The sequence below is a fragment of the Lissotriton helveticus genome, chromosome 12 (genome assembly GCF_964261635.1).
Source record: "Lissotriton helveticus chromosome 12, aLisHel1.1, whole genome shotgun sequence".
NCBI lineage: Eukaryota > Metazoa > Chordata > Amphibia > Caudata > Salamandridae > Lissotriton > Lissotriton helveticus.
Window position 1 is genome coordinate 270,172,252 of NC_136073.1, and position 26,619 is coordinate 270,198,870.

Sequence of the window (26,619 nt, forward strand, 5' to 3'; positions counted from 1 at the left end):
AATTCTCACAGGCGATTTTAATGCCAACCTAATACATCCCCATGAAGACGAAAACAACATTGTTACGGCTAATGAACTCTGGGCCGTCGAAACACAGGAGATCTCGTACGCGAAGAGAACGGACAAAGTGGGCCGACAGCTGATGTGGGAGCTCGAGCAGCAAGGGATGAGAGTGTTAAAAGGGAGAATAAAACAGGACAGACCTGCCAGTAGTACCTACATTGGTCCTAGTTCAAGCACAATCCTGGATTACACCATAGTCTCCCTCCCACTCCTTGGATTAATCAAAAAGTTTCAAATCATATGCTCTCCAGATAGTGATCACTCGGCTCAGCATATCGAAATCAAACTAACTCCTCCCAAACATCTAAATGCCCCAATACTAGCAGGGGAAATGTCAATAATAAATTTGAAACGCTTAAGGTGGACGAGTGTCACACTACCGCAAATAGCTTTGGATGCAAAGAACCTAATGCAAACGCTTACCCTGGACAATGAATTGACCGTTGAAACATGGACTGCCTTTGTGAATAAATTACCGAAGTCTGGAGTCAACGTCAAAACAAGGCACAAAGAAAAGAATAACAGCCATCTCAGCCAGATAACACGCTCTTTGAGAAGGCGTCTGCGACAGTCCGTGAGGAGAGCACAAGGCCACAGCCCACAATCCAAAGTATGGCAGGATGTGCGTTCCATAAAAAACTATACAAGAAACAAATTTGGAATGAGAAAAAAAAATGAGGTTACCAACTTCTGGACAAAAATATTATTCAATGCAAAAAAAATCCAACTCCAAGAGCATTCTGGCTGCAAGTAAACTCATTGAACAGACCTGCAAACACTATAAGCACGACCTGCATCACAGAAATGGCATGGGTGCAGCATCTAATCAATACCTTTTCAATAAACTCCATGACATCCGTGCAATCAACAGTAATCCCTGTATTTAAAACATATAACGCAGAGACCCAGTTGACAACAGTTTTCGATCTGATAAATATCTCTTATAACAAACAGAAAGGACCAGACTACATATCACAAGCATATGAGGAAGTAGAAATACTACAAATAATAAATAAAAGCAGGCAAGACAGTGCACCAGGACCGAATGGCGTCCCCTAGGCAAATTTTAAAAGGAAGATCCCCACTTTTGGGCCAGTCACTTCAACAAACTGTTCCGGACGATAAACATTACCAGTCGGATCCCGGAAAGCTGGAGAGTGGCTATTATCAACCCAATATATAAAGGCGGTGACCGAAAATCCTGCAAATTACCGTCTGATAGCGCTCATTGACGCCGAGGCCAAGTATTACACCTCACTGGAGTTAACCGACCTCACAAAATGGTCCGATGACAACAACAAAATGCCCGTAAATCAGTCAGGGTTTCGTCGCGGCATAGGAACCATGGCAAACGCCATAGCAATAAGCCTGATAGCCGAAAAAGCCTGCAAAATCATCAAGCATTAAACTTATGCTTCGTGGATTTCAAGGCGGCCTTCGACCGTGTTAGCCGACAATTACTTTGGGACAAACTGAAGCAGCAGGGCCTGCCGGATGCGATCTTAAATTCTTAAATCCAATAATGGACTTATACACCAATACCTGGATGCAGGTAAAGATTGATAATGGCCATCGGCTTACGCGGAAGATCAGAACTTGTGAAGGATTAAAGCAAGGCTGCGTCTTGGCCCCTCATCTGTTTAACCTATTCATGGCCGATCTGACACCAAGACGGGATCAATGCGCACCCTCCACGGCTAGGAAAATTGCCCCTCACGCATCTTTCCTATGCAGATGACGTTGTTCTCCTCAGCCAGACGAAAATAGGACTGCAACGTCTCATGCAAGAACAGGCTGAATACACCAAACAGAACTTTTTGGAAATAAACAGTAAGAAAACAAAGGTCATGATAATAACCCATCGCCGTACAAAACCGCTGAACTTCATAATTGACAATAAGAATCTGGAAGTAGTGGAAAGCTACAAGTATCTGGGGATACACCTGGACAGACGGTTCACCTTTTCCACGCATTTTGATGCCATCGAGAAGAAAGGAACAGCCCTACAACACGCATTCAGCAGTTTATCTAAGCAGCTAAAAGGCCTTTTGTTCACTCCCCTCCCAACAGTCATCAAAGCCAAGCTACTTCCAACAATAGCTTATGGCAGTATGGTACATTGTGGAAGGAGTGCACTGCTCTTAGATAAAATACAAACAAGAGTGCATAAACGTGTATTTAGCTTACCATGTGACGCCTCACCCGCACAGGTTCGGCTCGAATTTGGCTTGCAGTCCTAAACATTGCACAAAAAATATGCGACAGTCAAATTTTGGTATAGCATCTGGTTGAACCGCGAAACAGAAATTAACTTCGCCATTTGGGAAGCCATGCAAAGCAATCCCAATTCTCAGTACGCGAAGTACCTAAACTCCTCCCTAGAAATCACTGAGTTGGCGCCATTGTGAAAAAGGAAGTTACCTGTAGCTTTATTCAAGCAGGCTGTAAAAAAGGCAGCTAACATTCATTCGTTGATCTATGATAAAACAACCCTGAGACATCGCTCACACGCTTGGATGATAATACAGTCCTACAAAAAGCCGGCACCTGCAGCCTATCTAGGGCTTGCCTTTCCATCACATTTCAAATTAAAATACCTAAACCTACGTATGGGCAAATTGCCAACAAACGCCGACCAACCTGGCTGGAGGACACCAGGCCCAAAGGAGTGTAACCTATGTGGTGCTGTTGTACAAGACATTATTCACTTGATCTGCATTTGTCCTGCATTGGATAGTGAACGCCGGAGCTTACTAAAGGCAAAATTTAATGAAAAAGGAATTCGCACATGCCGCTCAGCGATTCTACAGGCGTTGGACTCCGTGGATTCACAATTCATTTGTCGAACACTTAAATGTTATTAATACTAAAAAAAAATTCCAAAGAGCGAATACAAACTTGTATCTCTTGAACTCTTAATTCGTATTTTCTGAATATTGAACCAGCTCTTTGAATCATTAGGACATCAAGAACACCAGTGCTCTTTACCATTTTAATCAACGGTTGTTTTAACATTTGTATAAGAAAGTATTTTTCTACATATTTTAAAATAATTTTGCATTTCATATTGTAACGGTTTTTATTAACAATACAATAAAGAATTTAAATCAAAATTAAATCCTCTCACTCTGTTCACACTTCCCATGGTAATGCAAGCAAATGGAACTAGGATGCAGAGGCAGGAACCCTCAGGGAAACTTTGCCCTGCAACGTAGGGACCCACAGACCGAAACCCAACAAAACTAGATCATGCCAGGGTCTGTGCAAAAAAACCCAGCTGGGAGACACTGGTGCTCTGAGCAGCGCATCTGCAGATCATGCAATCCTGGTGCTATTGCCTGCAGAACCTCTTCTGAGAAGAACTCATGCCAGATCGTGCATGGGAGAAGGCAATGAGCTGAGCACAAACAGTGTGAAGCAATCCATGGGCGCATTAATACACCTAGTGCAACAATCGAGCCCGTGAAGAGGAAACATTAATATGGACTAAGCAAAAATTAGAATATCACTTTCCAGAATTAATAGCTGAAAGGGGGCTGACACTAAGTAACCAGTGCCTGGGACGCAGTGAGTCTTAGAAGCAGGTTCAAAGAACTCTAACCAAGTTTCAACCTGAAATGTTCTTGTAATATACACATAAGATCATGATTAGCAGCACTGTGCCACAAGGTGCAAAACCATTGTTGCTGCCCAATACAAAGATGGGCTTTACAGTGAAAAGTGCATCTTTTTATTTATGTGAAATTTCAAGCAACAAAGAATACTCAAGATACATAAATAAACATGGATGGTTTGTTTAGGAAGCCATTTTTTCTGTGAGGTCACCCCGGATTTTAAGCCTTTTGCTGGACCCTATATTTTTGCTGGCTTTAGGACTCTGGGCATTTTACCCCGCTATACAGTGGTAAATTGCCTGTGCTACCCTTTTTTACATTGTTGAATTGGCATATTTAAATTGCCTAGAAGTCCATAGTAGGTGGTACAAAATACACCATGGGTCTGGAAGTTAAATGCCACTAGTGGACTGCAGCACCTATTGTGGCATCCACTACAGTGACAGTGCAAACATGGCTTCTGGCCTACCCATTGTACCCTGATTGTAGCAGTGGAAAACCTGCAGTTCAATGTGTCAAAATAAACTCTTCTGACATGTAAAAACATTGCTTTAAATATTAATTATTCACCCCTATGTAAGACTTATAGCCCACCAGGCAGGTTGCTTGGCCTTTAAAAGTAGGATATGTGGAAATTTGATGTTAACATATACTTACAGCAACTAGCAACCAAAATATATTTTCATTGTGGAAGACCTAGCTGTCCCATGTAGAAAACCATAGCACAGATTAAAATGCCAATAATGTATCCGAGGAATGGGACAACCTAGAAAATAATTAAAAAACTATTTTAATAGTTATAAAAAATCCAAATCAATGGAGAAGTTGGATGTTATTAATATATATTTAGGAAAGGCAGACCCGGCTGTGCACAGAGGTGAATACGGTTGGTTGCACAGTATGGGTGTGGCAGGAACTTAGACGCAGGGTGCGCCTACAGACACTATTTGCCCCCTCGATAATACTCCCAAGACACCCTGCACTACCCTTCACTACAGAGACGGGGGTATGCCAAAGATTACGGAAGTTTTGGCTCCACGCGATGGTGCAGATGTTTCCAGACAGTACCTTTATCTTCACAGACAGCGCACTTGAGAGCTCAGGCCTCCTGACAGACTGACATACTACTAGCTTAGAGCAGCGCTGCGCACACTCTTGGACTCCTTCCCAATAGCGCCACCAACGTTCCAGGTGTTGGAAGAGTTCCTGGAGAACCACTCACCAAGTAAACTCATTACTCAGCTCTACTCCGGGATGCAGCGTGTGTCACTGATAAGTGTCCCCCCAGCACAGCGTGAGTAGGAGGAGATACTGGGAGTCCCCTTTGTGGAGGGCGCATTGTCATACTGCTGCGCGCAGACAAGGGAGATGTCATCTAACTACAGACTGAGGCTAATTCATTTCAAGTTCATTCATAGACTGTATAGGTCTCATGCGTGGTTGCATAGAGCTGGCCTGAGTGAGGATGCGTGCTGCGTGCGGTGCCGGGCGCCGGAGGTGTCTTTCTGCACTTGGCCTGCCCGGACATCGCGAGATACTGGGGGTGTACTTTTGATGTGGTTGAGGCGATGCTAGAATGCAGGTTTGAAAGCTCCCCTTTGACTGCTTTACTCGGATATGTGTGCAGGGTGCCTGTGGAGACTAGGAAACTGGCGGCTTTTCCCATACTGTTGGCAAAGCAACGAGTTGCGATGTGGTGGGGACGAAGGCAAAGCCCACTTATGAATGACTGGCTCAAGGATGCGGCATGAGCCCACAATCAGCTATAGCAATCTTGGGAATTAATGCCTGCATAGGCACGCCCTCAGAATATATGGGAACCGCTGCAGAGTTACCTTGATCGCACGCCCTAGACCAAACCATAGCACCTATTGCGGACGAGTAGGGTATGTGGGGGAACTGCCAACCCATCTGCGATGGTGCTGGATATGCTGGCACGGCTCGCACATATCTTCCCTCATGGCCAGAGAGAACGCCCCTCCCCTTCTCCGCCTTCTTCTTTCTCCTCCCCTGTTTTTAGGCACCCCGAGGTTCGATCGGGGTGGATACATGGTACATTCATATCGGGACATTTGAATGTGAGAATCGCACTCTCAACAATATCACAATAAACGCTATGAGAGAATATGCCTGATAATCATACCCTAATCTCTGTCCCAATGGATATGTATGCAATCAATGTACTTTGCTGTTGCCCGTTCTTAATGAAAATGTAATAAAATAAAAAATGTAAATTAATATTTAGGAAAAGCAACGTTTAGAAAGTTACATTTTCCCCGCCTGAAGTTCCTGGAGGCCAATTTGCATAGACCCTCTAGCTTCTCCCAGTCAGTTATTAGAATTGAACAGAAGCAAATTGGTGTAAAAAAAAAAAACCCTAGAATAAAAGGCTGACCTGAATGGTCAGCGAGGACGTTTCTGTATCCCCCACAAGATAAGGATAGTGGAGGCTGGGGCGTACTTTTTGACACTAAAGTGTCAAAACCTGCTTGAGTGTTAAATCCTGCTAGACAGGTCTAGTGGAGCTACATAGAACCCTTTGGGGCACACTTGAAATGGGGGAGATAACAGGATGGCAAGACAATTCTTTTGGATCCACTGTGGTTGCTTCAGTATTGCTTTTGTCCTACTAAACGTCTGGCTCTGGGATTAAGTTAACTCTTAATTTGAATTTTCTCCCTTTTCAAAGTGTCCCATTTACAAACAGCAGGCATCTTGCTCCCAGTGGCTGGTAGACACAGTGACATATTTGTAACTGAAAAATACAGTCATTTTTTTTTAATGGGAGAAAATTAAAGTGTAGAAAAACTTTTCTATAAAACATTGTCTTAATGTTTTTCTCTCATTTGAATTAAGATAATTAAGTCCTAATGTTTTATGAAGCAGGTTTCTTTACAAATGAATTCTTCACATATAAATAAATGACTATTTTCCCATTAGAAATATGGCACAATATTTACAGGCCACTGGGAGTAAAATGCCTCATGTTTGTAAAGACAAGGACATGGGAGAAAATGAAAATGATGAGTTTTATGTAATGCACATAAACAAAGTTAACGCTTTAGTTGAATTTTCTTTCATTTCAATAATCTCGCTCCTAGTGGCTGGTAGACACGCAGTCATTCATATAACTGAAAAAATACGGCCATTTTTCTTTTTAAATGGGAGAAATTTAAAGTGGCGAAAAATGGTTCATCAAGTGCTGAAAAATGTTCTTTATTATGAAAATTTTCACAGAACCTTTTTCCGCACTTTAAATTGTACATGTAATGGTGGCACATTTGCTGAAAGCTATGTCCTGTGCCACAAGCACACGTACACAACACAGCTCTCAGGCACCAATACACATATATCCCATTCATTCACACACCTGTTCATGTATCCCCACAGACCATGCACTCACTGACGCACATGGCAGCCCTATCGTAGTACCACTAGTCACAATATTTTGTTCAACCCGTAGTAGCGGGCTCCATGGACATTAGGTTTAAAGTCAATGAAGCTTGGCGAAGTGGTGCCTGGTAAGAATGCGCAAGTTACTTGGCCTTCAGTAAGCTCACATTTTTCACTTATCAGAAGTAGGTCATTACAGAAAGGTTGGAGACCAATACTCTAATAATTTTAAAGCTTTTACACTTGTCCTACTTTTAATTATTGATTTATCTTCCTTCCTACACTGCCAAAACACATTCTGGAAAAAGATTCAAAATAAGGAAACCAGGAAATGGAGACTCTCTGGCCTTACCTATCCTTTTTGCTGCTTCTGTTGGACTTGTCCACAGAGTCTTCATCTGTGCCCTGATCCTCTTTGCCCTCCTCCCAGTCTTTGAAAGAGGACACTTTTGACTTCTTTTTCTCTTCCTGCGTCTCCTCTTCCTTTTGCTCACGCTCCTTTCTCTTCTGAGCTGCCAGAATATCCAACCCTAGTAGGGAAGTCCGAGGAGCAGGAGTTTTAAACACATGCTGCTCAACAGATGCACATTTCTTTTTGATGACCAGACCTCCGACCTGCTCCTCTGCATTAATGCCTTCAAGGCGATGGAGAGAGACATCATCGTCCATGATGTTTCCCTGCGGCAGACTTCACTGTGGCAAACAGCTGGAAAACAAAAAGACACACATTTGGAATCCTAGCAAACAAAGCAGCTTAATTGGAAAACGCAAGAGCAGGGCACATGACTACGTTTCTGGGCTTGAATTCCAGTAAGGGGAATGTTGTTTAAAGTTTACCACTCAGGTCAATTATGTTCCAAATTCATACTGGTGGTACTAAGCAAATCTTGTGTGTACACTGTAAAAAACAACTTAACTGCACACGCTATGAATTCTTAAACACAAGGAGTAAATAGTGTACACAACAAACCAAAACCAATGACTGTCCCACGACCCCATCAATTTCAATATAAATCAACTGAAATCCTACATTCATGTCCACATACTCTCCAAATTCAGATCAAATCAAATGCACTGCTAAACATTGATCTTCATAATCAATCATTTAAAAGATACTAGTGTAGGAGCAGAAATGTGAAATCGAGCAACTGTTCTATCATGCAATGATTTCGTGCTGTCTTCATGAGCCATGCAGCTGTACAAACCATGGCTTTTGTAATAAGGCCAAGGAGTGTAAAAGTCCTGAGCCGTTTATTCTGGTTAGCTTCACTTTTGTTTTCAATAACTCAAGTATCAGATAGATCTGAAAGGACAATAAACTGCAGATGGCGAAATTGCACCAGTCCTTAGCACTGTGAGAATGTATTAATGTTTTGATAAGATTCCCATTAGTGTTTGGCTTAAGCTTAACTTACAAAATCTGTTATTTGCACACATCTCACAGCCATTTCAGTTCAGGTCAATGAAGTTCAATTGGTATAAAAAGATTGGGTCAGCTAAGTCTGGCAGAGCATACTTGGATGTCGACAGCTTTGTACCTCTCAAGCGTAAGCTTAAATAAATATATCTCCACAGCTGTTTGATTGCTATCTCTTATTAACAGACAAGTTTACCTGATTTGTGCATGCACAGACTGGGGGCTTGTTGGAAATCCACCAAGTTAATCCAGACAGACCAGAAGGAGCCGCTGCCAAGTGGTCTGCTGGAGAACCGAATGTCTTTGGAGTAGCTACTCACAGAGGGGATGGAGTTTCCTGCGGTCACAGTCTGAGGGGGATCACCAGTACCCAGAGACACGAGGTTAACTTGGCTAGACCAAAATAACTCAAGAGGCAACACAGTCGTCGAGACCTGGTAAGAAGTACCATGGATGTGTATAATTAAATTATATGAGAGGTGTCTAATGATAAATATGGCCATAGGGACAGTATAGTGTGTTGTACTTGGTAATGTGAAAGTTCCACATGAAGTTGATTTTCAGTGGCCAGTGGTGTGCAGCATTTGACAAAAAAGATTCACCATTACCGCACTAAAATAATACGTGAAAATGCCACATGTTGATTTTTAGTGGCTGATGGTGTGACAGGAAACCTTTGCATTGTGGAAAAGAAGATTAATCATTACCGTACTAAAATAATTATTTTTATTTGCAGGCACTAAAAGCACATCTAGGCACCTTCAGTTGACACTAACCACCACTCTCATACAACACATAGATGAAATAATATTGGCCAGCACCAGCGACACAGACTGAGCTTCAAACATCATTTGACTCTGTCACCAGGTAGGTCGCCCCCCCTCAGCCGCCACACAGTCCCCATATGCCGCTGTCCCGCTGTGTCCTCACTTGGTTACCTGTGATCCCGTCCTTTTCTCTTCTGCCTCGGACTGTTTTTCCTTTTTGCCACTGTTTACTGTTTATTATTCTTCTGCCTCTGATTGTTGTTTTTTCCCGACTGTCGCCTCTGGTGCCCTGTGCCCTCCCCTCCCTGCCCCCCACCCGCTCCCCTCCCTCGCGCTTCCCGCCGCTGCCTCCCTGAGGCCCGCCCCCTGGTGCCCCATTCGCCGCCCCGCTCCCACCTCCCAGGTGCTCCTCACTCCCATAGCCCCTCATACGGAGGCCGCGAAGCGGGTGCGCCGAAGTCAAGCCCGTCTGCGCCCGTCCGTGCCTGGACCGCGCCCAGCGCCAGAACCCCTGCCCCCCGCCGAAACCAAGAAACCCGACTGAGATACGACACCACCACCTTCCACGCACTCAACACCTGCCGACCAGCCGCCTGCTACCAAGCCACCCAGAAGCGCACCCAAAGACCCTTCACCTGCCAAATCTGCAAATTCACCTGCGTCCAAACCTGCACCCCACCGCCCGGACCAGGCAACAACAACCACCACCATCTCAAGTGCATCCTGCTTCGTCCACAAGCACGCTGTCGAACTCTGGGACCTCCTCGACACAATAGCACCAGACATCGCCTTCCTCACAGAAACCTGGATGAACGCCTCCTCAGACCCCGACATCGCCATAGCCATCCCGGATGGCTACAAGATCACCCGAAAGGACTCCGTCAACCAAACCAGAGGAGGAATCGCCATCATCTACAGCAGGGGTACTCCTAGTACGGCCCGCGGGCCGCCAGCAGCCCGGCAAGCCTTCCCTGGCGGCCCGCGCACCCTCCAAACATCGTACCCGTGTTTTAATATATATATTTTTTTAAGAGTGTCAGCAAACATCCCTGCGGCAGCGCGAGTCAAGAGACTGCTGCTCTGTGGGGGCCGGGGCCGGGCGATTCCGTGGAGCTGCAGGGGCCTACAAGGTGAACAAAGCCTCATTAACATGGGAATGGGCTTTTAAAGACCTGTCAATTGCTCGGGTGCGGCTGTGTGTGCCCGTAAGCTGTCTCAGCCCAGGCACACACAGGCAGGATGAGGTGAAGAGGGTGACAGAGGGAGAGGGAGGGAGGAAGAGGGGGAGAGAGACAGAGGGAGAGCGAGGGAGGGAGACAGAGGTACTGAGCGAATCCCTGTATTGCACAGATATGTGCATGCCATGTCATAGCATACGCATTATTGATACAAGCTGTCCACAACTATTGTAATCCTACGGAACCTGATGTGCTCATACCTGTTTTTCTTGTCTTTAATTAAAATCAAATAAATAAATATTTGTTTGAAAACACCTTTCCCTTCTGGCTCAACTTTCAATGCCCTGGAGCATCGCTCTCGTCATTCCCACATCCAATGCACTCTATCTATGTTTCTCCTTTCCCTTCTCCCTCACTCGTCCTCCCTTCAGAGTCCGGTGTCTGCTGTTGTCACCGATGCTGCTGAGCTTTGCTGCTCCCCTCAAAGCTGCTTTGAAAGGCTGGGGCTTAGGACAGATACACGGTAGGGACCAGAATCACAGGATGTGGCACGTCCTTGCCGAGACTCAAACCCGGTTCCCCAGCTCCTGGTACTCTGCAGTAGGGCTTGCAGAAAAAAACCTAATCATAAAATAACGCGGAGCCCGTAAGAGTTAAGGCAGCAACAAATAAAATGCACCATCATGTCTCACGTGGGTGCCAACAATTATATCGCATACTTTGCAGAGCAAAATCAGAAAAAAAGGATATTACATAAATAAGCAGGGAAGAGATGTCCCCGTTTATTGCAACATGAGCAGGCTCTGGCTGATAACTTGCCAACTGCGCAATACACACCATGCAGTCACCTACAATGGCATAGCTCGTACATACATGAGAGCTTACATCATTTTAAAGTGGGAAGTTAACAGTCAATGTGTAGGTGTCAAGTTGTCCTCGAGGTGCTATTCTGAGCCAAAACAAGCTTTAGCGGTCCCTGTAAAAACTTGCTTTGAATCAGAAGAGAATGGGTTATGTGTGTTGACTCACAAGAGTGCCTCGAAGCATTTCACATATTTATTTTCGTTGTAAAAGCATTCGTGCTAAAAAGATGCGTTATAAAATGTCCTTTTACATTTCAGAAAGTTTTTTTAGTTATGTTGGTATCGTTATGGAAAAATGCGGAGTAATGGTATCTGCGGAATAAAAATTGCGTTGTATTGGTATGCGGAATAATGACATGCGGAATAATGTCACATATTCCAGATACACATCTCCTTTCCCCTGACATACACTGGGGTGAGTGTTGGGGGGCTTAGGAAAGACACACATTTCCCTCCCTGAGGGAGCGCGAGGGAGAGGCAACCCGAGGGAGCGCGAGGGAGAGGCAACCCGAGGGAGCGCGAGGGAGAGGTAACCCGAGGGAGCGCGAGGGAGAGGCAACCCGAGGGAGCGCGAGGGAGAGGCAACCCGAGGGAGCGCGAGGGAGAGGCAACCCGAGGGAGCGCGAGGGAGAGGCAACCCGAGGGAGCGCGAGGGAGAGGCAACCCGAGGGAGCGCGAGGGAGAGGCAACCCGAGGGAGCGCGAGGGAGAGGCAACCCGAGGGAGAGCGAGGGAGAGGCAGCCCGAGGGAGAGCGAGGGAGAGGCAGCCCGAGGGAGAGCGAGGGAGAGGCAGCCCGAGGGAGAGCGAGGGAGGGCGAGGGAGAGGCAGACAGAGGGAGAGCGAGGGAGGGAGACAGAGGGAGAGCGAGGGAGGGAGACAGAGGGAGAGCGAGGGAGGGAGACGGAGGGAGGGCGAGGGAGGGAGAGCGAGGGAGGGCGAGGGAGGGAGGGCGAGGGAGGGAGGGAGAGCGAGGGAGGGCGAGGGAGGGAGAGCGAGGGAGGGAGACGGAGGGAGAGCGAGGGAGGGAGACGGAGGGAGAGCGAGGGAGGGAGACGGAGGGAGAGCGAGGGAGGGAGACGGAGGGAGAGCGAGGGAGGGAGACGGAGGGAGAGCGAGGGAGGGAGACGGAGGGAGAGCGAGGGAGGGAGACGGAGGGAGAGCGAGGGAGGGAGACGGAGGGAGAGCGAGGGAGGGAGACGGAGGGAGAGCGAGGGAGAGGCAGAGCGAGGGAGAGAGACAAAGGCCGAAGGAGGGAGACAGAGGCAGACAGAGGCAGACAGAGGGAGAGTGAGCGAGAGCGAGGGAGAGCGAGGGAGAGCGAGGGAGAGCGAGGGAGAGCGAGGGAGAGTGATGGAGAGCGAGGGAGGGAGACAGAGGCAGACAGAGGGAGAGCTAAGGAGAGGCAGACAGAGGGAGAGCTAAGGAGAGGCAGACAGAGGGAGAGCGAGGGAGAGTGATGGAGAGCAAGGGAGAGTGATGGAGAGCAAGGGAGAGTGATGGAGAGCAAGGGAGAGTGATGGAGAGCAAGGGAGGGAGACAGAGGGAGAGCGAGGGAGAGCGAGGGAGGGAGACAGAGGGAGAGCGAGGGAGGGAGACAGAGGGAGAGCGAGGGAGGGAGACAGAGGGAGAGCGAGGGAGGGAGACAGAGGGAGAGCGAGGGAGGGAGACAAAGGCCGAAGGAGGGAGACAGAGGCAGACAGAGGGAGAGCTAAGGAGAGGCAGACAGAGGGAGAGCTAAGGAGAGGCAGACAGAGGGAGAGCTAAGGAGAGGGAGAGCGAGGGAGAGTGATGGAGAGCAAGGGAGAGTGATGGAGAGCGAGGGAGGGAGACGGAGGGAGAGCGAGGGAGGGAGACGGAGGGAGAGCGAGGGAGGGAGACGGAGGGAGAGCGAGGGAGGGAGACGGAGGGAGAGCGAGGGAGGGAGACGGAGGGAGAGCGAGGGAGGGAGACGGAGGGAGAGCGAGGGAGAGCGAGGGAGAGTGAGGGAGAGCGAGGGAGAGCGAGGGAGAGCGAGGGAGGGAGACAGAGGCAGACAGAGGGAGAGCTAAGGAGAGGCAGACAGAGGGAGAGCTAAGGAGAGGCAGACAGAGGGAGAGCTAAGGAGAGGCAGACAGAGGGAGAGCTAAGGAGAGGCAGACAGAGGGAGAGCTAAGGAGAGGCAGACAGAGGGAGAGCTAAGGAGAGGCAGACAGAGGGAGAGCTAAGGAGAGGCAGACAGAGGGAGAGCTAAGGAGAGGCAGACAGAGGGAGAGCTAAGGAGAGGCAGACAGAGGGAGAGCGAGGGAGAGTGATGGAGAGCAAGGGAGGGAGACAGAGGGAGAGCGAGGGAGGGAGACAGAGGGAGAGCGAGGGAGGGAGACAGAGGGAGAGCGAGGGAGGGAGACAGAGGGAGAGCGAGGGAGGGAGACAGAGGGAGAGCGAGGGAGGGAGACAGAGGGAGAGCGAGGGAGGGAGACAGAGGGAGAGCGAGGGAGGGAGACAGAGGGAGAGCGAGGGAGGGAGACAGAGGGAGAGCGAGGGAGGGAGACAGAGGGAGAGCGAGGGAGGGAGACAGAGGGAGAGCGAGGGAGGGAGACAGAGGGAGAGCGAGGGAGGGAGACAGAGGGAGAGCGAGGGAGGGAGACAGAGGGAGAGCGAGGGAGGGAGACAGAGGGAGAGCGAGGGAGGGAGACAGAGGGAGAGCGAGGGAGGGAGACAGAGGGAGAGCGAGGGAGGGAGACAGAGGGAGAGCGAGGGAGGGAGACAGAGGGAGGGAGACAGAGGGAGAGCGAGGGAGGGAGACAGAGGGAGAGCGAGGGAGGGAGACAGAGGGAGAGCGAGGGAGGGAGACAGAGGGAGAGCGAGGGAGGGAGACAGAGGGAGAGCGAGGGAGGGAGACAGAGGGAGAGCGAGGGAGGGAGACAGAGGGAGAGCGAGGGAGGGAGACAGAAGGAGAGCGAGGGAGGGAGAGCGAGGGAGGCAGACAGAGGGAGAGCGAGGGAGGGAGACAGAGGGAGAGCGAGGGAGGCAGACAGAGGGAGAGCGAGGGAGGCAGACAGAGGGAGAGCGAGGGAGGCAGACAGAGGGAGAGCGAGGGAGGCAGACAGAGGGAGAGCGAGGGAGGCAGACAGAGGGAGAGCGAGGGAGGCAGACAGAGGGAGAGCGAGGGAGGCAGACAGAGGGAGAGCGAGGGAGGCAGACAGAGGGAGAGCGAGGGAGGCAGACAGAGGGAGAGCGAGGGAGGCAGACAGAGGGAGAGCGAGGGAGAGGCAGAGCGAGGGAGGGAGACAAAGGCCGAAGGAGGGAGACAGAGGCAGACAGAGGGAGAGTGAGGGAGAGTGAGGGAGAGTGAGGGAGAGCGAGGGAGAGTGAGGGAGAGCGAGGGAGAGTGATGGAGAGCGAGGGAGGGAGACAGAGGCAGACAGAGGGAGAGCTAAGGAGAGGCAGACAGAGGGAGAGCGAGGGAGAGTGATGGAGAGCAAGGGAGAGTGATGGAGAGCAAGGGAGGGAGACAGAGGGAGAGCGAGGGAGTGAGATAGAGGGAGAGCGAGGGAGGGAGACAGAGGCAGAGCGAGGGAGAGCTAAGGAGAGGCAGACAGAGGGAGAGCTAAGGAGAGGCAGACAGAGGGAGAGCTAAGGAGAGGCAGACAGAGGGAGAGCTAAGGAGAGGCAGACAGAGGGAGAGCTAAGGAGAGGCAGACAGAGGGAGAGCTAAGGAGAGGCAGACAGAGGGAGAGCTAAGGAGAGGCAGACAGAGGGAGAGCTAAGGAGAGGCAGACAGAGGGAGAGCTAAGGAGAGGCAGACAGAGGGAGAGCTAAGGAGAGGCAGACAGAGGGAGAGCTAAGGAGAGGCAGACAGAGGGAGAGCGAGGGAGGGAGACAGAGGGAGAGCGAGGGAGGGAGACGGAGGGAGAGCGAGGGAGAGTGATGGAGAGTGAGGGAGGGAGACAGAGGGAGAGCGAGGGAGGGAGATAGAGGGAGAGCGCGGGAGAGAGACGGAGAGCGAGGGAGGGAGACGGAGAGCGAGGGAGGGAGACAGAGGCAGACAGAGGGAGAGGGAGGCAGACAGAGGGAGAGCGAGGGAGGGAGACAGAGGGAGAGCGAGGGAGGGAGACAGAGGGAGAGCGAGGGAGGGAGACAGAGGGAGAGCGAGGGAGGGAGACAGAGGGAGAGCGAGGGAGGGAGACAGAGGGAGAGCGAGGGAGGGAGACAGAGGGAGAGCGAGGGAGGGAGACAGAGGGAGAGCGGAAGAGTGATGGAGAGCGAGGGAGGAAGACAGAGGGAGAGCGAGGGAGAGGCAGACAAAGGGAGAGCGAGGGAGAGTGATGGAGAGCGAGGGAGGGAGACAGAGGGAGAGTGTGGGAGAGTGATGGAGAGCGAGGGAGGGAGACAGAGGGAGAGTGTGGGAGAGTGAAGGAGAGCGTGGGAGAGTGAAGGAGAGCGTGGGAGAGTGAAGGAGAGCGTGGGAGAGTGAAGGAGAGCGTGGGAGAGTGAAGGAGAGTGAGGGAGGGAGACAGAGGCAGACAGATGGAGAGCGAGGGAGAGCAAGACAGAGGCAGAGCGAGGCAGAGCGAGGGAGAGCAAGGCAGAGCGAGGGAGGCAGAGCGAGGCAGAGCGAGGGAGGCAGAGCGAGGCAGAGCGAGGCAGAGCGAGGGAGGCAGAGCGAGGCAGAGCGAGGCAGAGCGAGGGAGGGAGAGGGAGGGAGACAGGCAGAGCGAGGGAGGGAGACAGAGGGAGAGCGAGGGAGGGAGACAGGGAGAGGGAGGGAGGGAGACAGAGGGAGAGGGAGGGAGAGCGAGGGAGGGAGAGGGAGGGAGGGAGAGGGAGGGAGGGAGAGCGAGGGAGGGAGAGGGAGAGCGAGGGAGAGCGAGGGAGAGCGAGGGAGAGCGAGGGAGAGCGAGGGAGAGCGAGGGAGAGCGAGGGAGAGCGAGGGAGAGCGAGGGAGAGCGAGGGAGAGCGAGGGAGAGCGAGGGAGAGCGAGGGAGAGCGAGGGAGGGAGAGCGAGGGAGGGAGAGCGAGGGAGGGAGAGCGAGGGAGGGAGAGCGAGGGAGGGAGAGCGAGGGAGAGCGAGGGAAGGAGAGCGAGGGAGGGAGAGCGAGGGAGGGAGAGCGAGGGAGGGAGAGCGAGGGAGGGAGAGCGAGGGAGGGAGAGCGAGGGAGGGAGAGCGAGGGAGAGTGAGGGAGAGCGAGGGAGAGTGAGGGAGAGCGAGGGAGGGAGACAGAGGGAGAGCGGAAGAGTGATGGAGAGCGAGGGAGGAAGACAGAGGGAGAGCGAGGGAGAGGCAGACAAAGGGAGAGCGAGGGAGAGTGATGGAGAGCGAGGGAGGGAGACAGAGGGAGAGTGTGGGAGAGTGATGGAGAGCGAGGGAGGGAGACAGAGGGAGAGTGTGGGAGAGTGAAGGAGAGCGTGGGAGAGTGAAGGAGAGCGTGGGAGAGTGAAGGAGAGCGTGGGAGAGTGAAGGAGAGCGAGGGAGGGAGACAGAGGCAGACAGAGGGAGAGCTAAGGAGAGGCAGACAGAGGGAGAGCGAGGGAGAGTGATGGAGAGTGATGGAGAGTGAGGGAGGGAGACAGAGGGAGAGCGAGGGAGGCAGACAGAGGGAGAGCGAGGGAGGCAGACAGAGGGAGAGCGAGGGAGAGTGATGGAGAGTGATGGAGAGTGAGGGAGGGAGACAGAGGGAGAGCGAGGGAGGCAGACAGAGGGAGAGCGAGGGAGGCAGACAGAGGGAGAGCGAGGGAGGCAGACAGAGGGAGAGCGAGGGAGGCAGACAGAGGGAGAGCGAGGGAGGCAGACAGAGGGAGAGCTAAGGAGAGGCAGACAGAGGGAGAGCGAGGGAGAGTGATGGAGAGCGAGGGAGAGTGATGGAGAGCAAGGGAGAGTGATGGAGAGCAAGGGAGGGAGACAGAGGGAGAGCGAGGGAGGGAGATAGAGGGAGAGCGAGGGAGGGAGACAGAGGCAGAGCGAGGGAGAGCTAAGGAGAGGCAGACAGAGGGAGAGCTAAGGAGAGGCAGACAGAGGGAGAGCTAAGGAGAGGCAGACAGAGGGAGAGCTAAGGAGAGGCAGACAGAGGGAGAGCTAAGGAGAGGCAGACAGAGGGAGAGCTAAGGAGAGGCAGACAGAGGGAGAGCTAAGGAGAGGCAGACAGAGGGAGAGCGAGGGAGGGAGACAGAGGGAGAGCGAGGGAGGGAGACAGAGGGAGAGCGAGGGAGAGTGATGGAGAGTGAGGGAGGGAGACAGAGGGAGAGCGAGGGAGGCAGACAGAGGGAGAGCGAGGCAGACAGAGGGAGAGCGAGGGAGGCAGACAGAGGGAGAGCGAGGGAGAGGCAGAGCGAGGGAGGGAGACAAAGGCCGAAGGAGGGAGACAGAGGCAGACAGAGGGAGAGTGAGGGAGAGCGAGGGAGAGCGAGGGAGAGCGAGGGAGAGCGAGGGAGAGCGAGGGAGAGCGAGGGAGAGCGAGGGAGGGAGACAGAGGCAGACAGAGGGAGAGCTAAGGAGAGGCAGACAGAGGGAGAGCTAAGGAGAGGCAGACAGAGGGAGAGCTAAGGAGAGGCAGACAGAGGGAGAGCGAGGGAGGGAGACAGAGGGAGAGCGAGGGAGGGAGACAGAGGGAGAGCGAGGGAGGGAGACAGAGGGAGAGCGAGGGAGGGAGACAGAGGGAGAGCGAGGGAGGGAGACAGAGGGAGAGCGAGGGAGGGAGACAGAGGGAGAGCGAGGGAGGGAGACAGAGGGAGAGCGAGGGAGAGTGATGGAGAGTGAGGGAGGGAGACAGAGGGAGAGCGAGGGAGGGAGATAGAGGGAGAGCGCGGGAGAGTGATGGAGAGCGCGGGAGAGAGACGGAGAGCGAGGGAGGGAGACGGAGGCAGACAGAGGGAGAGTGAGGCAGACAGAGGGAGAGCGAGGCAGACAGAGGGAGAGCGAGGCAGACAGAGGGAGAGCGAGGCAGACAGAGGGAGAGCGAGGGAGGGAGACAGAGGGAGAGCGAGGGAGGGAGACAGAGGGAGAGCGAGGGAGGGAGACAGAGGGAGAGCGGAAGAGTGATGGAGAGCGAGGGAGGAAGACAGAGGGAGAGCGAGGGAGAGGCAGACAAAGGGAGAGCGAGGGAGAGTGATGGAGAGCGAGGGAGGGAGACAGAGGGAGAGTGTGGGAGAGTGATGGAGAGCGAGGGAGGGAGACAGAGGGAGAGTGTGGGAGAGTGAAGGAGAGCGTGGGAGAGTGAAGGAGAGCGTGGGAGAGTGAAGGAGAGCGTGGGAGAGTGAAGGAGAGCGAGGGAGGGAGACAGAGGCAGACAGAGGGAGAGCTAAGGAGAGGCAGACAGAGGGAGAGCGAGGGAGAGTGATGTAGAGCGAGGGAGAGTGATGGAGAGCAAGGGAGAGTGATGGAGAGCGAGGGAGGGAGACAGAGGGAGAGTGTGGGAGAGTGAAGGAGAGCGTGGGAGAGTGAAGGAGAGCGTGGGAGAGTGAAGGAGAGCGTGGGAGAGTGAAGGAGAGCGAGGGAGGGAGACAGAGGCAGACAGAGGGAGAGCTAAGGAGAGGCAGACAGAGGGAGAGCGAGGGAGAGTGATGGAGAGTGATGGAGAGTGAGGGAGGGAGACAGAGGGAGAGCGAGGGAGGCAGACAGAGGGAGAGCGAGGGAGGCAGACAGAGGGAGAGCGAGGGAGGCAGACAGAGGGAGAGCGAGGGAGGCAGACAGAGGGAGAGCGAGGGAGAGGGAGAGCGAGGGAGAGGCAGAGCGAGGGAGGCAGACAGATGGAGAGCGAGGGAGAGCAAGACAGAGGCAGAGCGAGGCAGAGCGAGGGAGAGCAAGACAGAGGCAGAGCGAGGCAGAGCGAGGGAGAGCAAGGCAGAGCGAGGCAGAGCGAGGCAGAGCGAGGGAGGCAGAGCGAGGCAGAGCGAGGCAGAGCGAGGCAGAGCGAGGCAGAGCGAGGGAGGGAGAGGGAGGGAGACAGGCAGAGCGAGGGAGGGAGACAGGCAGAGCGAGGGAGGGAGACAGGCAGAGCGAGGGAGGGAGACAGGCAGAGCGAGGGAGGGAGACAGGCAGAGCGAGGGAGGGAGACAGGCAGAGCGAGGGAGGGAGACAGGCAGAGCGAGGGAGGGAGACAGGCAGAACGAGGGAGGGAGACAGGCAGAGCGAGGGAGGGAGACAGGCAGAGCGAGGGAGGGAGACAGAGGGAGAGCGAGGGAGGGAGACAGAGGGAGAGTGTGGGAGAGTGAAGGAGAGCGTGGGAGAGTGAAGGAGAGCGTGGGAGAGTGAAGGAGAGCGTGGGAGAGTGAAGGAGAGCGTGGGAGAGTGAAGGAGAGCGAGGGAGGGAGACAGAGGCAGACAGATGGAGAGCGAGGGAGAGCAAGACAGAGGCAGAGCGAGGGAGAGCGAGGGAGAGCAAGACAGAGGGAGAGCGAGGGAGGGAGACAGAGGGAGAGCGAGGGAGGGAGAGCGAGGGAGGGAGAGCGAGGGAGGGAGGGCGAGGGAGGGAGGGCGAGGGAGGGAGGGCGAGGGAGGGAGGGCGAGGGAGGGAGGGCGAGGGAGGGAGGGCGAGGGAGGGAGGGCGAGGGAGGGCGAGGGAGAGCGAGGGAGAGAGACAGAGGGAGAGCGAGGGAGGGAGACAGAGGGAGAGCGAGGGAGGGAGACAGAGGGAGAGCGAGGGAGGGAGACAGAGGGAGAGCGAGGGAGGGAGACAGAGGGAGAGCGAGGGAGGGAGACAGAGGGAGAGCGAGGGAGGGAGACAGAGGGAGAGCGAGGGAGGGAGACAGAGGGAGAGCGAGGGAGGGAGACAGAGGGAGAGCGAGGGAGGGAGACAGAGGGAGAGCGAGGGAGGGAGACAGAGGGAGAGCGAGGGAGGGAGAGCGAGGGAGGGAGAGCGAGGGAGGGAGAGCGAGGGAGGGAGAGCGAGGGAGAGCGAGCGAGGGAGAGCGAGGGAGGGCGAGGGAGAGCGAGGGAGAGCGAGGGAGAGCGAGGGAGAGCGAGGGAGAGCGAGGGAGAGCGAGGGAGAGCGAGGGAGAGCGAGGGAGAGCGAGGGAGAGCGAGGGAGAGCGAGGGAGAGCGAGGGAGAGCGAGGGAGAGCGAGGGAGAGCGAGGGAGGGAGAGCGAGGGAGGGAGAGCGAGGGAGGGAGAGCGAGGGAGGGAGAGCGAGGGAGGGAGAGCGAGGGAGGGAGAGCGAGGAGGGAGAGCGAGGGAGGGAGAGCGAGGGAGGGAGAGCGAGGGAGGGAGAGCGAGGGAGGGAGAGCGAGGGAGGGAGAGCGAGGGAGGGAGAGCGAGGGAGGGAGAGCGAGGGAGGGAGAGCGAGGGAGGGAGAGCGAGGGAGGGAGAGCGGGGGAGGGAGAGCGGGGAGGGAGAGCGGGGGAGGGAGAGCGGGGGAGGGAGAGCGAGGGAGGGAGAGCGAGGGAGGGAGAGCGAGGGAGAGCGAGGGAGGGAGAGCGAGGGAGAGCGAGGGAGGGAGACAGAGGGAGAGCGAGGGAGGGAGACAGAGGGAGAGCGAGGGAGGGAGACAGAGGGAGAGCGAGGGAGGGAGACAGAGGGAGAGCGAGGGAGGGAGACAGAGGGAGAGCGAGGGAGGGAGACAGAGGGAGAGCGAGGGAGGGAGACAGAGGGAGAGCGAGGGAGGGAGACAGAGGGAGAGCGAGGGAGGGAGACAGAGGGAGAGCGAGGGAGGGAGACAGAGGGAGAGCGAGGGAGGGAGACAGAGGGAGAGCGAGGGAGGGAGACAGAGGGAGAGCGAGGGAGGGAGACAGAGGGAGAGCGAGGGAGGGAGACAGAGGGAGAGCGAAGAGCGAGGGAGGGAGACAGAGGGAGAGCGAGGGAGGGAGACAGAGGGAGAGCGAGGGAGGGAGACAGAGGGAGAGCGAGGGAGGGAGACAGAGGGAGAGCGAGGGAGGGAGACAGAGGGAGAGCGAGGGAGGGAGACAGAGGCAGACAGAGGGAGAGTGAGGCAGACAGAGGGAGAGCGAGGGAGGCAGACAGAGGGAGAGCGAGGGAGGGAGACAGAGGGAGAGCGAGGGAGGGAGACAGAGGGAGAGCGGAAGAGTGATGGAGAGCGAGGGAGGAAGACAGAGGGAGAGCGAGGGAGAGGCAGACAAAGGGAGAGCGAGGGAGAGTGATGGAGAGCGAGGGAGGGAGACAGAGGGAGAGTGTGGGAGAGTGATGGAGAGCGAGGGAGGGAGACAGAGGGAGAGTGTGGGAGAGTGAAGGAGAGCGTGGGAGAGTGAAGGAGAGCGTGGGAGAGTGAAGGAGAGCGTGGGAGAGTGAAGGAGAGCGAGGGAGAGTGAAGGAGAGCGAGGGAGGGAGACAGAGGCAGACAGATGGAGAGCGAGGGAGAGCAAGACAGAGGCAGAGCGAGGCAGAGCGAGGGAGAGCAAGGCAGAGCGAGGGAGGCAGAGCGAGGCAGAGCGAGGCAGAGCGAGGGAGGCAGAGCGAGGCAGGGAGAGGGAGGGAGACAGGCAGAGCGAGGGAGGGAGACAGAGGGAGAGCGAGGGAGGGAGACAGAGGGAGAGCGAGGGAGGGAGACAGAGGGAGAGCGAGGGAGGGAGAGCGAGGGAGGGAGAGCGAGGGAGGGAGAGCGAGGGAGGGAGAGGGAGGGAGGGAGAGGGAGGGAGGGAGAGGGAGGGAGAGGGAGGGAGAGGGAGGGAGAGGGAGGGAGAGGGAGGGAGAGGGAGGGAGAGGGAGGGAGAGGGAGGGAGAGGGAGGGAGAGGGAGGGAGAGGGAGGGGGAGGGAGGGGGAGGGAGGGGAGGGAGGGGAGGGAGGGGGAGGGAGGGAGAGGGAGGGAGAGCGAGGGAGAGCGAGGGAGAGCGAGGGAGAGCGGAGGGAGAGCGAGGGAGAGCGAGGGAGAGCGAGGGAGAGCGAGGGAGAGCGAGGGAGAGCGAGAGAGAGCGAGGGAGAGCGAGGGAGGGAGAGCGAGGGAGGGGAGAGCGAGGGAGGGAGAGCGAGGGAGGGAGAGCGAGGGAGGGAGAGCGAGGGAGGGAGAGCGAGGGAGGGAGAGCGAGGGAGGGAGAGCGAGGGAGGGAGAGCGAGGGAGGGAGAGCGAGGGAGGGAGAGCGAGGGAGGGAGAGCGAGGGAGGGAGAGCGAGGGAGGGAGAGCGAGGGAGGGAGAGCGAGGGAGGGAGAGCGAGGGAGGGGAGAGCGAGTGAGGGAGAGCGAGGGAGAGCGAGGGAGAGCGAGGGAGAGCGAGGGAGCGAGGGAGAGTGATGGAGAGCGAGGGAGAGTGATGGAGAGCGAGGGAGAGTGATGGAGAGCGAGGGAGAGTGATGGAGAGCGAGGGGAGAGTGATGGAGAGCGAGGGAGAGTGATGGAGAGCGAGGGAGAGTGATGGAGAGCGAGGGAGAGTGATGGAGAGCGAGGGAGAGTGATGGAGAGCGAGGGAGGGAGACAGAGGCAGACAGAGGGAGAGCTAAGGAGAGGCAGACAGAGGGAGAGCGAGGGAGAGTGATGGAGAGCGAGGGAGAGTGATGGAGAGCAAGGGAGAGTGATGGAGAGCGAGGGAGGGAGACAGAGGGAGAGCGAGGGAGGGAGATAGAGGGAGAGCGAGGGAGGGAGACAGAGGCAGAGCGAGGGAGAGCTAAGGAGAGGCAGACAGAGGGAGAGCTAAGGAGAGGCAGACAGAGGGAGAGCTAAGGAGAGGCAGACAGAGGGAGAGCTAAGGAGAGGCAGACAGAGGGAGAGCTAAGGAGAGGCAGACAGAGGGAGAGCTAAGGAGAGGCAGACAGAGGGAGAGCGAGGGAGGGAGACGGAGGGAGAGCGAGGGAGAGTGATGGAGAGTGAGGGAGGGAGACAGAGGGAGAGCGAGGGAGGCAGACAGAGGGAGAGCGAGGGAGGCAGACAGAGGGAGAGCGAGGGAGGCAGACAGAGGGAGAGCGAGGGAGGCAGACAGAGGGAGAGCGAGGGAGGCAGACAGAGGGAGAGCGAGGGAGGGAGACAAAGGCCGAAGGAGGGAGACAGAGGCAGACAGAGGGAGAGTGAGGGAGAGCGAGGGAGAGTGAGGGAGAGCGAGGGAGAGCGATGGAGAGCGAGGGAGAGCGATGGAGAGCGAGGGAGGGAGACAGAGGCAGACAGAGGGAGAGCTAAGGAGAGGCAGACAGAGGGAGAGCGAGGGAGAGTGATGGAGAGCAAGGGAGAGTGATGGAGAGCAAGGGAGAGTGATGGAGAGCAAGGGAGGGAGACAGAGGGAGAGCGAGGGAGGGAGACAGAGGGAGAGCGAGGGAGGGAGACAGAGGGAGAGCGAGGGAGGGAGACAGAGGGAGAGAGAGGGAGGGAGACAGAGGGAGAGCGAGGGAGAGCTAAGGAGAGGCAGACAGAGGGAGAGCTAAGGAGAGGCAGACAGAGGGAGAGCTAAGGAGAGGCAGACAGAGGGAGAGCTAAGGAGAGGCAGACAGAGGGAGAGCTAAGGAGAGGCAGACAGAGGGAGAGCTAAGGAGAGGCAGACAGAGGGAGAGCGAGGGAGGGAGACAGAGGGAGAGCGAGGGAGGGAGACAGAGGGAGAGCGAGGGAGGGAGACAGAGGGAGAGCGAGGGAGGGAGACAGAGGGAGAGCGAGGGAGAGTGATGGAGAGTGAGGGAGGGAGACAGAGGGAGAGCGAGGGAGGGAGATAGAGGGAGAGCGCGGGAGAGTGATGGAGAGCGCGGGAGAGAGACGGAGAGCGAGGGAGGGAGACGGAGGCAGACAGAGGGAGAGTGAGGCAGACAGAGGGAGAGTGAGGCAGACAGAGGGAGAGCGAGGCAGACAGAGGGAGAGCGAGGGAGGGAGACAGAGGGAGAGCGAGGGAGGGAGACAGAGGGAGAGCGGAAGAGTGATGGAGAGCGAGGGAGGAAGACAGAGGGAGAGCGAGGAGAGGCAGACAAAGGGAGAGCGAGGGAGAGTGATGGAGAGCGAGGGAGGGAGACAGAGGGAGAGTGTGGGAGAGTGATGGAGAGCGAGGGAGGGAGACAGAGGGAGAGTGTGGGAGAGTGAAGGAGAGCGTGGGAGAGTGAAGGAGAGCGTGGGAGAGTGAAGGAGAGCGTGGGAGAGTGAAGGAGAGCGAGGGAGGGAGACAGAGGCAGACAGAGGGAGAGCTAAGGAGAGGCAGACAGAGGGAGGGAGAGTGATGGAGAGCGAGGGAGAGTGATGGAGAGCAAGGGAGAGTGATGGAGATCGAGGGAGGGAGACATAGGGAGAGTGTGGGAGAGTGAAGGAGAGCGTGGGAGAGTGAAGGAGAGCGTGGGAGAGTGAAGGAGAGCGTGGGAGAGTGAAGGAGAGCGAGGGAGGGAGACAGAGGCAGACAGAGGGAGAGCTAAGGAGAGGCAGACAGAGGGAGAGCGAGGGAGAGTGATGGAGAGTGATGGAGAGTGAGGGAGGGAGACAGAGGGAGAGCGAGGGAGGCAGACAGAGGGAGAGCGAGGGAGGCAGACAGAGGGAGAGCGAGGGAGGCAGACAGAGGGAGAGCGAGGGAGGCAGACAGAGGGAGAGCGAGGGAGGCAGACAGAGGGAGAGCGAGGGAGAGGCAGAGCGAGGGAGGCAGACAGATGGAGAGCGAGGGAGAGCAAGACAGAGGCAGAGCGAGGCAGAGCGAGGGAGAGCAAGGCAGAGCGAGGGAGGCAGAGCGAGGCAGAGCGAGGGAGAGCAAGGCAGAGCGAGGGAGGCAGAGCGAGGCAGAGCGAGGCAGAGCGAGGGAGGCAGAGCGAGGCAGAGCGAGGGAGGGAGAGGGAGGGAGACAGGCAGAGCGAGGGAGGGAGACAGGCAGAGCGAGGGAGGGAGACAGGCAGAGCGAGGGAGGGAGACAGGCAGAGCGAGGGAGGGAGACAGGCAGAGCGAGGGAGGGAGACAGGCAGAGCGAGGGAGGGAGACAGGCAGAGCGAGGGAGGGAGACAGGCAGAGCGAGGGAGGGAGACAGGCAGAGCGAGGGAGGGAGACAGGCAGAGCGAGGGAGGGAGACAGAGGGAGAGCGAGGGAGGGAGACAGAGGGAGAGTGTGGAGAGTGAAGGAGAGCGTGGGAGAGTGAAGGAGAGCGAGGGAGGGAGACAGAGGCAGACAGATGGAGAGCGAGGGAGAGCAAGACAGAGGCAGACAGATGGAGAGCGAGGGAGAGCAAGACAGAGGCAGAGCGAGGGAGAGCGAGGGAGAGCAAGACAGAGGGAGAGCGAGGGAGAGCGAGGGAGGGAGACAGAGGGAGAGCGAGGGAGGGAGAGCGAGGGAGGGAGAGCGAGGGAGGGAGGGCGAGGGAGGGAGGGCGAGGGAGGGAGGGCGAGGGAGGGAGGGCGAGGGAGGGAGGGCGAGGGAGGGAGGGCGAGGGAGGGAGGGCGAGGGAGGGAGGGCGAGGGAGGGAGGGCGAGGGAGGGAGGGCGAGGGAGGGCGAGGGAGAGCGAGGGAGAGCGAGGGAGGGAGACAGAGGGAGAGCGAGGGAGGGAGAGCGAGGGAGGGAGAGCGAGGGAGAGCGAGCGAGGGAGAGCGAGCGCGAGGGAGCGCGAGGGAGCGCGAGGGAGAGCGAGGGAGCGCGAGGGAGAGCGAGGGAGCGCGAGGGAGAGCGAGGGAGCGCGAGGGAGAGCGAGGGAGAGCGAGGGAGAGCGAGGGAGAGCGAGGGAGAGCGAGGGGAGAGCGAGGGAGAGCGAGGGAGAGCGAGGGAGAGCGAGGGAGAGCGAGGGAGAGCGAGGGAGAGCGAGGGAGAGCGAGGGAGAGCGAGGGAGAGCGAGGGAGAGCGAGGGAGAGCGAGGGAGAGCGAGGGAGGGAGAGGGAGAGGGAGGGAGAGCGAGGGAGGGAGAGGGAGGGAGAGCGAGGGAGAGCGAGGGAGGGAGAGCGAGGGAGAGCGAGGGAGAGCGAGGGAGGGAGAGGGAGGGAGAGCGAGGGAGGGAGAGCGAGGGAGGGAGAGCGAGGGGAGAGCGAGGGAGGGAGAGCGAGGGAGAGCGAGGGAGAGCGAGGGAGAGCGAGGGAGAGCGAGGGAGGGAGAGCGAGGGAGGGAGAGCGAGGGAGGGAGAGCGAGGGAGGGAGAGCGAGGGAGGGAGAGCGAGGGAGGGAGAGCGAGGGAGGGAGAGGGAGGGAGAGCGAGGGAGGGAGGGAGAGCGAGGGAGGGAGGGAGACAGAGGGAGAGAGACAGAGGGAGAGCGAGGGAGGGAGACAGAGGGAGAGCGAGGGAGGGAGACAGAGGGAGAGCGAGGGAGGGAGACAGAGGGAGAGCGAGGGAGGGAGACAGAGGGAGAGCGAGGGAGGGAGACAGAGGGAGAGCGAGGGAGGGAGACAGAGGGAGAGCGAGGGAGGGAGACAGAGGGAGAGCGAGGGAGGGAGACAGAGGGAGAGCGAGGGAGGGAGACAGAGGGAGAGCGAGGGAGGGAGACAGAGGGAGAGCGAGGGAGGGAGGACAGAGGGAGAGCGAGGGAGGGAGACAGAGGAGAG

General features: G+C 56.2%; 1 protein-coding gene across 1 annotated transcript in view; it reads right to left on the reverse strand.

Moving 5' to 3' along the window:
- The window catches only part of DHX38 (DEAH-box helicase 38), a 1,077,951-nt gene that overhangs the window by 1,028,717 nt on the left and 22,615 nt on the right, over positions 1–26,619 (reverse strand). Inside the window, exon 2 of the mRNA XM_078670369.1 lies at positions 7,423–7,776. Coding sequence (XP_078526495.1) covers positions 7,423–7,739 — 317 coding nt within the window. The 5' untranslated portion in view covers positions 7,740–7,776. The remainder of the gene's footprint in view (positions 1–7,422; positions 7,777–26,619) is intronic.